Source organism: Coregonus lavaretus, assembly GCF_964263955.1.
Source record: "Coregonus lavaretus genome assembly, chromosome: 15".
NCBI classification, from domain to species: Eukaryota; Metazoa; Chordata; class Actinopteri; order Salmoniformes; family Salmonidae; genus Coregonus; species Coregonus lavaretus.
The window spans coordinates 26,296,705-26,312,438 of NC_140002.1; the positions used below are offsets into that span (position 1 = coordinate 26,296,705).

At 49.1% G+C, this 15,734-nt stretch overlaps 1 protein-coding gene across 2 annotated transcripts in view; it reads left to right on the forward strand.

The window, feature by feature from the left end:
- LOC311142374 (mediator of RNA polymerase II transcription subunit 13-like) overlaps positions 1 to 15,734 on the forward strand; it is a 130,411-nt gene that overhangs the window by 106,401 nt on the left and 8,276 nt on the right. For both annotated transcript variants that reach the window (XM_084178020.1, XM_084178021.1), the window contains exons 11-23: positions 2,502 to 2,532; positions 3,733 to 3,854; positions 5,094 to 5,184; positions 6,271 to 6,482; positions 6,716 to 6,924; positions 9,644 to 10,572; positions 10,791 to 10,958; positions 11,990 to 12,213; positions 12,708 to 12,897; positions 13,163 to 13,595; positions 13,712 to 13,922; positions 14,153 to 14,344; positions 15,377 to 15,600. In XM_084178020.1, the coding sequence (XP_084034146.1) occupies positions 2,502 to 2,532; positions 3,733 to 3,854; positions 5,094 to 5,184; positions 6,271 to 6,482; positions 6,716 to 6,924; positions 9,644 to 10,572; positions 10,791 to 10,958; positions 11,990 to 12,213; positions 12,708 to 12,897; positions 13,163 to 13,595; positions 13,712 to 13,922; positions 14,153 to 14,344; positions 15,377 to 15,600 (3,236 nt within the window). The remainder of the gene's footprint in view (positions 1 to 2,501; positions 2,533 to 3,732; positions 3,855 to 5,093; positions 5,185 to 6,270; positions 6,483 to 6,715; positions 6,925 to 9,643; positions 10,573 to 10,790; positions 10,959 to 11,989; positions 12,214 to 12,707; positions 12,898 to 13,162; positions 13,596 to 13,711; positions 13,923 to 14,152; positions 14,345 to 15,376; positions 15,601 to 15,734) is intronic.

The window sequence follows — 15,734 nt, forward strand, 5'->3', positions numbered from 1 at the left end:
AGGCAGGCTAGTGGTTAAGATTAACCGAAAGGTTGCTGGTTTGAATTTTATGATGTACCCTTGAGCAAGACACTTAACCCTAATTTCTCCTGTAAGTCGCTCTGGATAAGAGCGTCTGCTAAGTGACTAAAATGTACATTTAAAAATGTAACTGGGGCGGCTGAGAAAAATCCTTTCCTCTCCTCGCTGCTGCCTCCAACCTGCCACTGTTTGTGACGTCCTTTAGGGTCAGGAAGCAGGAAGGGTTTGGTTTAGGGTGACAAGATAAGGCGTCAGCAATCCTGCACTGTAAATGTGTCATTAGCTGTATTCCGTCCTCTTTTTTCCACCAAATCTACTGCTCAGGAAGCCAGCTCCAGCTCCCATTGTTATCCCATCAGAGAGATGCCAAAATAGTTTGACGCCCTTTTAATTTATCTGCCCCACCTCTCACTCTCGCTCTAATACCCTGTGGGCTCAGTCTTGTCTTAAAATTGTTTCTCTGTTCTAAACCTGGACCACCTGTTAGCTGTGGAAACGCCGCCAGCACTAAGGGGAGAGCAGGGGGAGGACAGGGGGGAGTGTGTGGGGATGGTAGTGAGCTGCCTGGCAGTCAGCCTCCCTGGCCCTGCCTGCTTCCCTGCCTGTCTGCCTTTGAGGCTGCATGTCTGCAGCAGGCTGGCGTGGAGGAGGAGTGATGCGCTAGGCTGGCTGGGGCTTTAACAGGCCAAATAAACCTGGCTCACTGAACCGTGCATTTTTAAAATAGCTTTTTTGTTTTATTTCACGAGGGCTGCTGAGATTTTTTCTTCTCCCTTGTGTGTGTGTGGTATTGTACTGTGTGTTTGTATGTGTGGTATTGTACTGTGTGCAGTTGCTGCTGCGCTGCTTCTATAACAGGAGGTCCCCCAGTGGCCACTATGAGCAGTGGAGCCACAGTCTGCTGAGCGCTCGGTGTGTTACCTCAGCTACCTCCTCCCCCCTTGGTCATGCTTCACACTCCATTGATGACGCTGCAAAGTGACAGCCTATCTTTTGTGCACTTTTATGTGTGTGTTCATGAGTGGGTGTGTGCCATAGACTTTCTAGGCAGTGCTATTTGCCAAATTGGTTTATGTTCCCCACCCCCTGAGTTGTCTGTGTGTGTTCAGGAGGTTGGCATGCTGTCAAAGCTCCAAACGTGCTCTAGTTGAACCACTAGAAACCCCTGCCTATGAAACAATACAGCACCCTCACTTACCAGTGGAGCTGGGCGTACAGCAGCAGCAGAGAAAACATGGGGCACAATATGAACACCACACTGACTGCCTCTACTATATGTTGTTCAGTGGCTACAGGCTCCTCTCCTCTGCTTTACAACGAGGTCGCCATGTCATTAGTGCTTCCGCGTCCGCATTATTTGGAGTGAAATGGTAGAGCCAGGACCTTTTGAATACGTGCCTGACCCCTCGGGGTGGGGGGGGGGGAGAAGGAACGAGAGAGGACTCTTTCATGCGGACAGCCTTGGAATAGTAAGGGCAGTGTGACACAAGGCTGGAACGCATCTATACAAACACCAACACACGCACACAAAGGCCTCCAGCGTTCCAGCCAAGGATGAGTTATTGATAAGGGGCTAGCTGGCGTCATTAATGCGTTATAGGATTTTTGTTTGTGGCTTGTGTTGTTTTTGCTGGCGTGCAGCAGGCCTTCAAATTATACAGATTAAAGGCCTTTTACACAGACAGACAGACAGACAGACAGACAGACAGACAGACAGACAGACAGACAGACAGACAGACAGACAGACAGACAGACAGACAGAGAGAGAGAGAGAGAGAGAGAGCGAGAGAGAGAGAGAATTCACCCACTCAATGGCTACTGGAACATACCATTCCCTGAGCCCCAACCATTCCCTGAGCACATTTGCTCGCACACTGAGTGTCTGCCTCCCTGTCTGCCTGCCATGTACACAGAGGCCCCATCATAAGAGCACACAGCCCTATCCCTGAGAGATATTGACAAAGTGTAGTGGTATTAGGGCTCCCTCCCAGGCCCAGGCGGCCATGGCATTTCTCCCATACACTGGGAGCCTTGTCTGGAAATCTCATTAGTACAGTCAGATAGTCAGTACAGAGGCGTTGTTCCTCTCTTCTCTTTCTTCTCTCTGTATTTTTTGAAGCCTAAAATAAACCTACTCTCCACTGAGACTGACAGAGCAGCCCAGCTCTCGGGCTGGAGGCTCCGGTGTACTTTCTACAGTTAGGCAGGAGATGTCCCTCTTGTTATGTTATTTAGACTGTGTTTATTGTTTTATTTTCTTTGCAGTTTCATATAGACTGTATCTGCTATTGCCTTTTATCCATTATCAATATATTTTGATTGTGTCTGATCAGCTATATCCTATCGGTTTTGTTTCTTTGCATTTGTTTTGTGCACAATATTGATCTCTCTCTTTGTCTGTCTGTCTGTCTCTCTCTCTGTCTCTGGCTCTCTCTCTGTTTCTCTCTCTGTCTCTGTCTCTCTCTGTTTCTCTATCTCAGGGGGAGGATGGAGCAGCAGGTACATCAGATGGTAAGGATCCTCTGTCTGTCTCTGCTGTACTGTGCAGCTCTAGGCTCTGTTAGATGACAGGGACATGGCTGTCATTACCTGGGTCCACAGCCTACCTAAGTGACAGCAGTAACAGCCTTTAGTTTTACTTACTGGGGGAGGTCGGGTAATGTAATTACATGCACGAGCACAAAACACCACATCTGTCATTTTAGTCCCGTCCGAATCTGCCATGTCGGTAATTATTACTTGGCGGGAAGGTTATTATTCCAGCCCCAAGAACCTATTGTTTTTCGGGAAACTCCCAGGTCCTCTGATAAAGCCCGTGCAAATCGTCATCCCTGTGTTTTGAGGGATATTACAGAGTTTAACAGGTGCTGCACCCAGTTTAGGTAAGAACATGGGAACAAATTGATTCTTAAAACAAAGTGCTATGCATGTAGCCTACAGATGATTGGTCTGTTTTGTCATATATCAACTTTCATAGTGCCTATTTCTCTTTTGAAAGATTAAGCGGATGATATTGTGCCAATTAATTTATAAATTGCCAAATACGTCAGTTAATTATATGTCTGCATACAGTTAATGGTTTTTATTGATATTTGTTTTACTTTCTTCGAACTGAAAGCCAATATTAAGCTATCCCTAGAGAAGTTGAAATATCTTCACTCCTAGAACAACCTCCAGGCTTCCGTCATAACGGTCAATTTTGAATGAGAAAAAACGAATTCCGTCAGAATCGTCCACTGGAAAAACAGACATGCTGGGGTAATAATTACATAACCAACGTTCTATAGTAATACTAGTCCCGTGCGAATAGGGCTTATGACAGCCTTGGATGATGGGGTGAAACCATACAGTAGCTTACCACCTGTCTGTCATAGGCTTCTCTCAGCAACAATAAATGCAGTCAGTCAGTCTCAGCCATCATAGTGTGGTGTATCCATAGCTCATGGCGCATATGAATTTTAATGGTAAAGTCTTATCTAGATCCCTCAGGCATGTAGGTGCATTACTACGTTTCATTCAGACTTCATTTAGAATTGATTTAGCAGGGTATGAGAGCATTCTCACATGTTTACTAGCTATTGAATAAAGCCTCAGGAATAGGTCCACATGTAACACTGATAGCCTCTGATGTTGAGGTATATATGGGAGTGTTAGAGATAGCTAGAGGTGGGTTACTAACCTAATCCCTGTGTTTGTTGCTCCCCCGTCCAGAGGCAGCACTGGAAGCAGCACACGCACGCACTGCGTCCACTAGCCTAATCCACGAGACCGACCTGGCCGTGTCCATCAACGACCTTGACAACCTCTTCAACTCCGATGAGGACGAGCTCACGGTCAGTACGGGGTCTGCATGTGTGTGTGTGTGTGTGTGACGAGGATGAACTTGCGGTCAGTGGGGCCTGCCAGCACTACAGCCTGCCCGCTGCACTAAACCACAATGAATATCCCATTAGCTAGAGCACCGCCTGGCAAGAGACGCCAAGTGTGTGTGTGTGTGTGTGTGTGTGTGTGTGTGTGCATCTGAGTGTGTGTGTGTTGGTGAGCCAGAATGTTGCAAACGTGCAGTACCTCAGCGGCTTTGGTTGACACGTCATCCAACAACACATTGCAGTGTAATAGGCTGTGTTTACACAGGCAGCCCAATTCTGATCTGTTGGCCAATTATTGGCAAAAGATTTGATCTGATTGGTCAAAAGACCAATTAGTGGAAAAATATCAAAATTGGATTGCCTGTGTAAACCTTAGATTCAGAAAGTATTTCCCCAGCCCCAAAGATGGATATGATGGCTTCCAAAGGGCTCTGTTCTGACTCTGGCCCCCACAGAACAGAGCAGTCACAGTCCAACCCCCTCTGTGCTCTGCTCTCTCTGGTGACTGGGTAGCTGGGTAGAAACTCCTGAGCTCCTGAGTGGCGCAGTGGTCTAAGGCACTGCATCGCAGTGCTAACTGTGTCACTAGAGATCCTGGTTCGAATCCAGGCTCTGTCGCAGCCGGCCGCGACCGGGAGACTCATGGGCGACGCACAATTGGCCCAGCGTCGTCCAGGGTAGGGGAGGGAATGGCCGGCAGGGATGTAGCTCAGTTGATAGAGCATGGCGTTTGCAACGCCAGGGTTGTGGGTTCGATTCCCACGGGGGGCCAGTATAAAAAAATATATATATGTATTCACTAACTGTAAGTCGCTCTGGATAAGAGCGTCTGCTAAATGACTAAAAAAAAAAAAAAAAAACTGTCTGGCACCAACCCTGCAACAATACACTGAGGGGTGCAATGTCACAGCTGGGTTACAGCCTGCCAACATGGTTCCCCAACCCCTCACTGCAGGGGCTTTGTTGTTGTTGTTGTGGAACTAACGTCATATCGACTTGCTGACTATCACTGTCCTCAGGTTTCAGATTTTAAAAAATATTGATTTATGTTAGGTTGTGTTATTTAATGTAAACTTCATACAGGTTAGTCTCATTGAGATAAACTATTTTGCAAGAGAGACATGTAATTTAATTGTTTATGTTTTTGTGAATAAACTTCAATGTTCTTAATCATATTTTTGCCATGTCTTTGTTTATATTCAGCCTGGTTCCAGACGTGCAGTGAATGGAACAGATAATACATTTGGCAACAAGGAACCAAAGCCAGCCCCTTTGGACCCAGTCTCCTGCATCAGTAAGACTGCTTCTCACTGCTTTAGCTATGGATGCAAGGACTCACCATCCATGATATCAAAATGATAGTTTTAACCATGTTTTGAGGCAATACAGTGTTTGTTTACATCTACTTTGTTTACAAACATCGGATTAAAACAAGCTTCTATTTTGGGTTCTGATGGGGGTACGACAGTTGAACTAAGCTCATGAGGCATTTCTAAGTTATATTCAATGGGTATATATCATTAATTTATAAGTCAAAAAATGGATGTAGCAATCACAGATTGCTGCTTAAAAGGCTTAAGTATGATACACTGAAAATGTGCTCGAGGCAACTCAAACCCATGCAGAAACTCATCATATAACACTTGGAATGCACACACTGTTCATACTAATTAATTCACTAATGAAGCATGAAGCTTCTTCTCAGCACATGTTTGCATTCCAGGATCTTTATGTATCAGGCATCTCAGTAGGAGTGCCAATCTAATATCAGGTCCTCATGTTCATAATAATCTTATCAGTGGAGGCTGCTGATGGGAGGATGGCTCATAATAATGGCTGTAACGGAGCGAATGGAAGGGCATCAAACATATGGAAACCATGTGTTTGATGTTGTTGATACCTTTCGATTTATTTCGCTCCAGAAATTACCATGTGCCCGTCCTCCCCAATTAAGTGCCACCAACCTCCTGTGAATCTTATTAATTATGATCCAAAAGGCTAAACTGATCCTAGATCAGTACTCCTACTCTGAGACGCTTGATACATACGCAACCAAAAATATGTTGTTTACCTATGTTGCTCCCCCTTGTGGCGATGAGAGTTCTACAAAAGTCACTGGCTGTCTGAGTGTCCCTGCTCCACTCCAAACAGACAGCTCTGAGCCTTGGGGCAGGAACAAGTGTCTCATTATCTACCTCTCTATGTGACTAGTCTATAGCTTTGTGTGTGAAATAAGGTGCTTGCTTGTTGCCCAGCACTTAGACTGTCAAACTGTTGAGCCTCGGCTGCCTTTGAGACTTCAGATCATCAGTTGTTGTTGTCACTGAATGGGAACCTTGATTCATTCACACACCCCCCCCCCCCCCCCTCCCCCCTACAGGCTCGGCAGACCTGCACCAGATGTTCCCCACTCCCCCCAGCCTGGAGCAGCACATCATGGGCTACTCCCCCATGAACATGGGCAGTAAGGAATATGGCAGCATAGAGGCTGGACATGGCATGACCAACCTGGACGGTGCCTCGTCCCTAGGGGGACACTTTAAGATTGAGGTGGAGGAGGGCTACTGCAGCCCCAAGCCGCAGGAAATCAAGGTGGGTTTTGGGCCCTACATTTAAACTTGACCCCCTATCTGACCACAAATGGATCATTCCTCTGCATCTCCTAACTGTCTTTGAACTTAGGACTGCTGGTGTGCCTTAGCCTCACCATGCTGTGTAGTTTCGATAAGGATGAATGTCAAATATCACTGTAGCAGCCATTGGACTACGTCAGTGTACATAGAGGACATGGTCTTACCTCACCCCTCCCTGTCTCTTCCCCTCAGGACTTCTCGTTTGTGTACAAGCCAGAGCTATGCCAGGCATTTGTGGGCTGCTCCATGTTTGCCCCCCTGAAGACCCTGCCCAGCCAGTGTCTGCCCCCCATCAAGCTGCCAGAGGAGTGCATCTACAGGTCCAGCTGGACCACCGTGGGCAAACTGGAAATGCTCAACCACCTCCATGTGCCCACCATGGCCTACCTCAACAAAGACAGGTAAACATATTGCCTTCAAGTACATAGTCCTGAAACCACTTATCTCCTCACCTGCCATTGCATTGGTGTGTGGCTGTGCATTTTAATTGGCTGATATAGTAAATCAATCAATCAATCTCTATATGAACCACTCGTAAGCAGGGATATGAGTTTTCCTAACTGCTAGGGGCCCATCTGCTAAATATGGGAGGGCTGTCTGCCTGTCTAGCTGACTGTCTCAGGACCCTCAGCTCCTAAAGCCTGTGGAACCAATGGAGATTTTTCCAGCTGCTCCAAGGATTCTTTACTATTCGTAATGCTTATCTGTGCTGAGGTGTAATTTAGACCTACAGGATACAGACAGACAGACAAACACACACACTGGCTGGCACACATGTGTACGCATGCGTGTGGACACACACACACACACATTCAGGGTTTATCCCTCTACCCTCTGAGGAGCCTGTTCCATTCCTCATGCATGGCTGATTGATGCAGAGCAGAGGAGATGAGAGGAGTATAGAGAGCATGGTGATTGAAGGAGAGGTTTATCAGAGAGCTGAGGCTGGAGCTTGGAGCTGTGGCGGGAGGCTGGGTGTCTCCACACAGCTCCACTCAGATCACTGCACTGTTTATGTCTTGGAAATATAGTCATCAACCATTTTCTACAGACCTCAAAATCAGAAAAATGTCTAGTAGCTGCTAGACCTCATACATTTTTTTAAATAATAATAATGCCTTCATTCAAAATAGAGTCAATTATACTCCACTGTACTTAGTGGAAGAATGGAACCCTGGCATATGGCTGTGTGAGGGAAGATGTGCCTTTCTGCCTTGTTCGGGGCTGAGGAGGGGGGCCTGCCTGCTTAGCTAGGGCAGTGTAGAGTGTTATAGAGGGTGTAGAGTGGTATAGAGAACGTTGTAGAGCGGTATAGAGGGGGGTATAGAGTGTTATAGAGGGGGGTGTGGAGGGTTAAAGAGGGCGTTGTAGTGTTATAGAGGGAGGTGTAGAGGGTTAAAGAGGGCGTTGTAGTGTTATAGAGGGAGGTGTAGAGGGTTATAGAGGGCATTGTAGAGTGTTAGAGGGGGGTGTAGAGGGTTATAGAGGGGGGTGTAGAGGGTTATAGAGGGCATTGTAGAGTGTTAGAGGGGGGTGTAGAGGGTTATAGAGGGGGGTGTAGAGGGTTAAAGAGGGCATTGTAGTGTTATAGAGGGAGGTGTAGAGGGTTATAGAGGGGGGTGTTGAGGGTTATAGAGGGCGTTGTAGAGTGTTAGAGGGGGGTGTAGAGTGTTATAGAGGGGGGTGTAGAGTGTTATAGAGGGGGGTGTTGAGGGTTATAGAGGGGGGTGTTGAGGGTTATAGAGGGGGGTGTTGAGGGTTATAGAGGGCATTGTAGTGTTATAGAGGGAGGTGTAGAGTGTTATAGAGGGGGGTGTAGAGTGTTATAGAGGGGGGTGTAGAGTGTTATAGAGGGGGGTGTAGAGTGTTATAGAGGGGGGTGTAGAGTGTTATAGAGGGGGGTGTAGAGTGTTATAGAGGGGGGTGTAGAGTGTTATAGAGGGGGGTGTAGAGTGTTATAGAGGGGGGTGTAGAGTGTTATAGAGGGGGGTGTAGAGTGTTATAGAGGGGGGTGTTGAGGGTTATAGAGGGAGGTGTAGAGGGTTATAGAGGGCATTGTAGAGTGTTAGAGGGGGGTGTAGAGTGTTAGAGGGGGGTGTAGAGTGTTAGAGGGGGGGGTGTAGAGTGTTATAGAGGGGGGTGTTGAGGGTTATAGAGGGGGGTGTTGAGGGTTATAGAGGGGGAAGTTGAGGGTTATAGAGGGGGGTGTTGAGGGTTATAGAGGGGGCTTCTGTTCCCAGCAGGGTGCCTGCAGAGTGCTAAAACAGTCAGGAAAGTCCCAGGTTTCTAAGCTGGTCAGGCTGTTTTTATGACCTTCCCTACTTCTGTATAGAGACAGAGGGCCTTCTGTAGGGTTGCACCCTATTCCCTATGTAATGCACCACTTTTGACCAGGGCCCATTATACTCTACCAAGACTCTGCCAGGATTTTTTTGTTGTTGTTTCCTACACGTATGTAGTAATGTGCGTAAGGACAGGGACAGGCTGTGCTCTCCTCCCTCCTTAGCTCTCCTCACAGCTGCTCTCATCCTCTCGCCAGCCCAAAAATAGGCAGGTTAGCGTTTCTCGTCATGAATCTTGTTCTGGAGGCAGCTCAACAGAGTGGTCACTAGCTGGCACAGCCACAAAGTCAAAAAATCTGATTGTAAACCTAACACTAACTTTGACCACACTGCTAACCCTAATGCCTAACCCTAACCTTAAATTAAGACCAACATTTTTTCATTATTTTTTTACAATATAGCCCATTTTTACTTTACAGCTGGCCCATCTGGCGGAAATCGCTCCGTTCTGTCTTCTGGGCAAGATTCATGACAATAAACATCAACCTGCCAAAAATATACTATTTGCTTGAAATGGCAGCGGATTTGCATACCACGACAGGCAGCCAGGCAGCCAGTTGTCTCTGCTTGTTTGTTTACCATTCCTCATTCTGACTGTTGTTGTTGTTGCTTTTTACCTCTGCCTTGTAATGGAGGTTCAGTTGGTACTGGAATGTATTGTTGATTGTTTTGTTACAATATACTGAGCTCTGCTTTGTTGTTGTGTTTTGAATCAAGCTCTAGCATATTGTCCCAAAAGGCTGTGTTGTGTGACTGACTCCTCTCCTCTCTGCCACAGTAACATTCCCAGTGTGGGCAGTGCCATGGACCAGGACTACAACCAGAGCTACACACCCCAGACCCATACGCCCTTCATGTCCAATAGTGCCCCCCCCAGCAACAGTGGCACAGGCATCCTGCCCTCCCCAGCCACCCCGCGCTTCTCCGCCCCCACACCACGCACTCCCCGTACCCCACGCACCCCCAGAGGACCCGCCAGTGTCCAGGGCTCGCTTAAGTACGAGAACTCGGACCTATACTCGCCCGCCTCCACCCCCTCCACCTGTCGACCTCTCAACTCAGTAGAACCTGCCACCGTGCCCTCCATCCCCGAGGCCCACAGCCTCTACGTCACCCTCATCCTCTCTGAGTCCGTCATGAACCTCTTCAAGGACTGCAACTTCGATAGCTGCTGCATCTGCGTGTGCAACATGAACATCAAGGGGGCCGACGTGGGGGTGTACCTGAGCGACCCCACGGGAGAGGCCCAGTATCCCTGCACCTGCGGCTTCAGCGCCGTGGTCAACCGCCGCTACGGCAATGGCTCGGGCCTCTTCCTGGAGGACGAGCTTGACATCATCGGACGCGGCTCGGACGTCAGCCGCGAGGCGGAGAAGCGCTTCGAGGCATTGCGACAACATTCGCTGGAGAGGACGGGGGGAGGAGGGAGGGGGGAGAGGGTACCAGATGAGCTGATCTTACTGCTGCAGGACCAGTGCACCAACCCCTTCTCACCCATCGCTGGGATGGAGCCTGACAGCCTGGCAGCGCGGGGGGCCGGGGGTTGTCCTGTGCCCGCCTGTGTGAGGGTGGAGGAGAGGGACTACCACAGCGACTGCTACATGGCCTTGGAGCACGGCCGCCAGTTCATGGACAATATGTCAGGAGGCAAGGTGGACGAGGCCCTGGTCAAGAGTACCTGTCTACACCACTGGTCCAAACAAAACGGTAAGAAAAACACATTTTTGTTGTTCTAACCTGCATTCAAATCTGTGTCTAATAATACATTGTTATTCGCATTTGTCCCTGTCGAGCAGTTGGCTAGCATAACTAACCAATATAAACCAGTCTGTTCATTTTTCCTGCCAGTTATCAGAATGTTGGTATCTTTTGTGTTGTTAGTGCTATGTGTGTTCTCTCTCTAACCATCCTCCTCCTCTCCCCAGCGGTGGACGTCAGTGCTCTGTGCTCACAGGACGTGTTGCGGGTGCTGCTCTCTCTCCAGCCTGTACTCCAGGATGCCATCCAGAAGAAGAGGACGGTGCGCTCCTGGGGCGTTCAAGGACCCCTCACCTGGCAGCAGTTCCACAAGATGGCTGGACGGGGCTCCTATGGTAAGCCACCAGGGACAAAATGCTTCAAGACCCAGAGGCTCACACAGGCAGATGCAATGCAGCCTGTGTTTGCAGGAAGATCAGTAGTCATCTCAGTCACACTGCTGTAGTCCAGATGTCAGCTCAGTGGGAAGCTGCCACTGCTGTTGTGACGGGTTCACTTTGGGCTCTCAATCCTTCTCTGTGAATGTGACAGGTGACAGCACTGGCTTATTTAACGTCCTAATCTAGACTTTTCACCTCATTTAACACCTGATTTACTTAACAAAAGGCACATCTCAATAGGTGGTCCAGGTAAGTCATGTGTGACGCGTACTGAGTATATGAAGAGGCAGGACACAGACACAGGAATTAACAAGGTCAAGGTTTACTTAACAATGAGCAAGATAAATAACAAAGATAGAGTAAACGACACGACGCTTAACAATCACACACATCATCCAGAACAGTCCAGGGCTAAATAGGGGTGGTGATGAGATGATGAGGTGCAGGTGCGCTGGAGGTGATTAGGGTGCGTTGGGTTTCCATTCCGGTGTTGCCGAGGTGGTGCGCTCAGACCGGTGGCTCAGTAGACCGGCGAATCAGAGCGCCGGAGGGGAGCAACGGGGGGAGACGTGACATCATGACATAGCACAAGTGGGGGGGGCTTTACTCTTTTGTTCTCTATTGCTCCTCTATTGTTCCTCAAGCAAGGGGGGAGGCCGATGACATCGGCGGGCACCATCAGACCAACTCCTAGAATGTCCTACTCCTTGAAGTTTGCAGTTGTGTCTAAAAAACACAATTTTGCTCAAAACATATTTCTTTACCCTTTAGTGTGTGTACTTTACTGTATTTATCACTTTTCAACAGGAAAAGTTTAAAAATAAATCACTGGAGGACGACTAAGTACTTAATCACCATCTTCTCTCTCCTCCTCTTCACCCTCTCTTCTCCCTCTCCTCCCTTCTGCTCCCTCGCCCATCCTCTCCTCTCCTCCTCTTCTCCCTTTCTCTCTCCTGCCTCTCCTCCCCCCTCCTTCCCTCCATCAGGCACAGATGAGTCCCCAGAGCCCCTGCCCATCCCTACCTTCCTGGTGGGTTATGAGTATGACTTTGTGGTGCTGTCTCCATTCGGCCTGCCTTACTGGGAGAAGCTGCTACTAGACCCCTTTGGCTCACACAGGGACGTAGGCTACCTGGTGGTCTGTCCCGACAACGAGGCCCTGCTCCAGGGGGCTAAGAGCTTCTTCAGGGACCTCACTGCCGTCTACGAGGTAAGGCTGGAGAACGTTAACAACTGTCCATTTACCATGCAAGAGATGGGGCATCTTTGGACAGCTGAAGCAAGCACCTTTTTTGGAGTTGCCTGGTCCCAGATCTTGTTTTTCATGACAATGACCATTGGAGTTGACCATAGGAGTTGACCTTAGGAGATTAGAGCATATGTCCATGAGTGCAAGACTGCACAAATAGATTGGGGTCCAAGCTAGGGTCGGGGTCAGTTGGATTTTAATTTTGGATGTGAAATATTTACAAATTCCTATTTGAAAACAAAGGGCACTTTTCAATTCTTCAATGAAATGGAATTGACCCAGACCTTGTTAGAGGCTTACATCCCAGCCTACTGTAGTTATTGATTCAAAAAAAATGTGTCTGTCTACTCCAGCTCCTTATTGGAATGTCTTCCTCGACATCAAGTCACTCAGTCACTCCTGTGCTGATGTCTAACTATTCATCCAGCCCTCCTCTCCCTCCGTGTTCTCTGCAGTCATGTCGTCTGGGCCAGCACCGGCCAATCTCAAAAGGTCACCCGGACGGCATCGTCAGAGTGGGCGGATCGGCTGCCAAGAAGCTGGCAGAGCAGCCCGTCAGCGATTGGTTCATCAAGGCTGCCAGCGGCAACAGCGATGCCTTCGCCAAGCTCAAGCTCTACGCACAAGTCTGCCGCCACGACCTCGGTAGGTTCCAATGACAACACGGGTGGGGAATCAGTCGGGCTCAGGTCTTTCTGTACCCCCCCCATGCCCATATAGCCAAGGATTTAGAAGATCAAAAAGCCTATTTTTGGTTTCTAAAAGGATCTTGTTTTTCTAAAAGGTTTGTTGTAGCTGATGATAACTAAAGTGTAATGCTAGGTCATTCACATAGCTTATAAATTAGATTTTGTGGAAGATTATTTGACTGCTGTTAAGATTTGCTCTCTGCTCCTCTCTCTCCCCTCAGCTCCATACCTCGCCGCACAGCCTTTAGACAGCTCCCTCCTCACACAGCCCACGCCCCCTCCTGCCACCAGCCAATCCTCATCCATGCAATCCTCCGGCTCCTCCTCCTCCACCACCTCGGCTGGCCCCCAAAACTCAGCGACCCCCTCCCTCCCCAACAACAACAGCGCGCCTAGCAACAACACAGGTGTAGCCAACAGTACAAACAGCACGGCGTCGTCAGGGAGCCAGCCCACCAGCGGGGTGCAGTCTGCCAAGCCCAGCTCCTTCCCTCCCTTTGGGACCATGGGCATGCAAAACCAGGGCCAGAACCAGGGCCAGGGTGGTGCCACCCTGGGAGGGCAGCTGGGCCAGCAGGCTGGAACCCAGAACGCAGGCCTTCCCGGGGGTGACTCAGCCAGCCAGTCCCAAGCACCCACTGAACCCCTAGAGAGGTAGGTACAACACCAGGGCCTGCATTCACTCATATGTACACACACACACACACAGTGCCCGGAGGGAAACCCCATTCCTTGTCCTAACTCCCTCTCTCTCTTGTCCCCCGCTCCAGCACCATGGAGCGAGAGAAGGTGGGTGTGCCGACGGACGGAGAGTCTCATGCCATAACGTACCCCCCGGCCATTGTGGTGTACATTGTGGACCCCTTCACCTATGAGGAGCCTGAGGCTGGGTCCAGTGTGTGGACCCTTGGCCTGCTGCGCTGCTACCTGGAGATGCTCCAGTTCCTCCCACCACACATCCGCAACTCTGTCTCTGTACAGGTAACCTCAACACAAGTCTGCACGTGTGTGTGTTGATGAAAGAATGTTTGGTGGCAATGTTAGAAAGTGTATGTTTATTTAGAATAAAATATTTCACTAATAGTTGATAAGACTTTGTTTTAGTGCCAAATATGTCAGACCGGACAATCGGTACAAGAGTAGACAGAATGTAGATGTAATTTTCTTAAAGTTGTATGCTGACCGATTGGTATCCACCTCTCCCCTCTCAGATCATCCCGTGCCAGTACCTGCTCCAGCCGGTGAGGATCGAGGAGCGTCATATCTATGCTCAACACCTGAAATCCCTGGCCTTCTCAGTGTTCTCCCAGTGCAGGCGACCCCTCCCCAGATCCACCAACGTCAAGTCACTGACTGGCTTCGGCCCCGGCCTGGCCATCGACACAGCACTGAAGAGCCCAGAGGTAAACAAACATCCCTGATAAAAACAAACATGACATGAACCTAACTAACATTATCCCAACGTTAATTTAAGTAACATTATGCAGCTCCTACACCAGGGGTGGGCTTGTCTGGTCCTATGTGTCTGCTGGTTTTCTTTTCTTCCTTTGAATCATTGACTGGTTTAGAGCTGGGAAACCAGGTGTGTGTGTGCTATGGGAAAGCAAGGATGAATGAAGTGCCAGGGAGAGCAGTAAACCAGCAGACACTACCTCCCCTGAGGACCAGGGTTGCCCATCCCTGTCATAGCCTGACCCTCACTTCTGCTCCTCAGCCCTCTGCTCCTCAGCCCTCTGCTCCTCAGCCCCCTGCTCCTCAGCCCTCTGCTCCTCAGCCCTCTACTCCTCAGCCCTCTGCTCCTCAGCCCTCTGCTCAGGCCATGTGTAGTGTGCCAGCAAGAGACAGATAGCGAGGGAGAAGGGGAAGGAGCACTGAGATGGAGAAAGTGTTACACTAACCCCCTTAGTCCTGGAACAAGATCAGGGGATCTTATAACCCTCTTCCTTCTCTCCAGTTTTCTTTCCATTATCTGCTTGGCTAGCTGCCGGAGACCTCCCTAAGGGGTTCCAGGCTACAGGTTTAGACAGGGAGAGGCCCCAGACTGCCACCCAATCCTATTTAACTTTCCCAGGCCAGCCAGCCACTCGCCAGCTACTACATTACATTTATCCTGAGTGGGGACTAGAGCAGGAGCTGAGCTACTTAGCTAGCTGGATAAATGGCATCTCTGTAGTGACACTGGTGGAATGTTGGCTGTCGACTAACCAACCCAGTGACTCTCGTACATACAATGTCTTTCTAGTCCTAGAGTAGACCGACAGATATAGTCCTGGGTTGTGTTCAGTAGGGCACAATGTACCCAACCGTGTTGAATTTTTTTTTGCATTGTTATTGGACATAAGTAGGTAGCTACCTCCCAGTAAAGAAAATAATCCTTACTGAACATGACCCTCGTCTAACCCCTAACCTTTGACCCCTCTCTCTCTACCCAACAGAGACCAGAGTGTTTGCGACTCTACACACCTCCCTTCATCCTGGCGCCCACCAAGGACAAGCAGACGGAGCTGGGGGAGACGTTCGGAGAGGCCTCTCAGAAGTACAACGTGCTGTTTGTGGGCTACTGCCTGTCCCACGACCAGCGCTGGCTCCTGGCCACCTGCACCGACCTGTACGGAGAGCTGCTGGAGACCTGCATCATCAGCATCGACGTGCCCAACAGGTGGGACTATCTGGCAGCACACACCATCATCATCCTCACCACTACTACCACCATCTAGAGTCAGCAAACCTCAAGCAGAGCATTACAAATGGCAGTCTTTTGCAAAACAATGTTTGTTGTGGGTTGTTAAAATT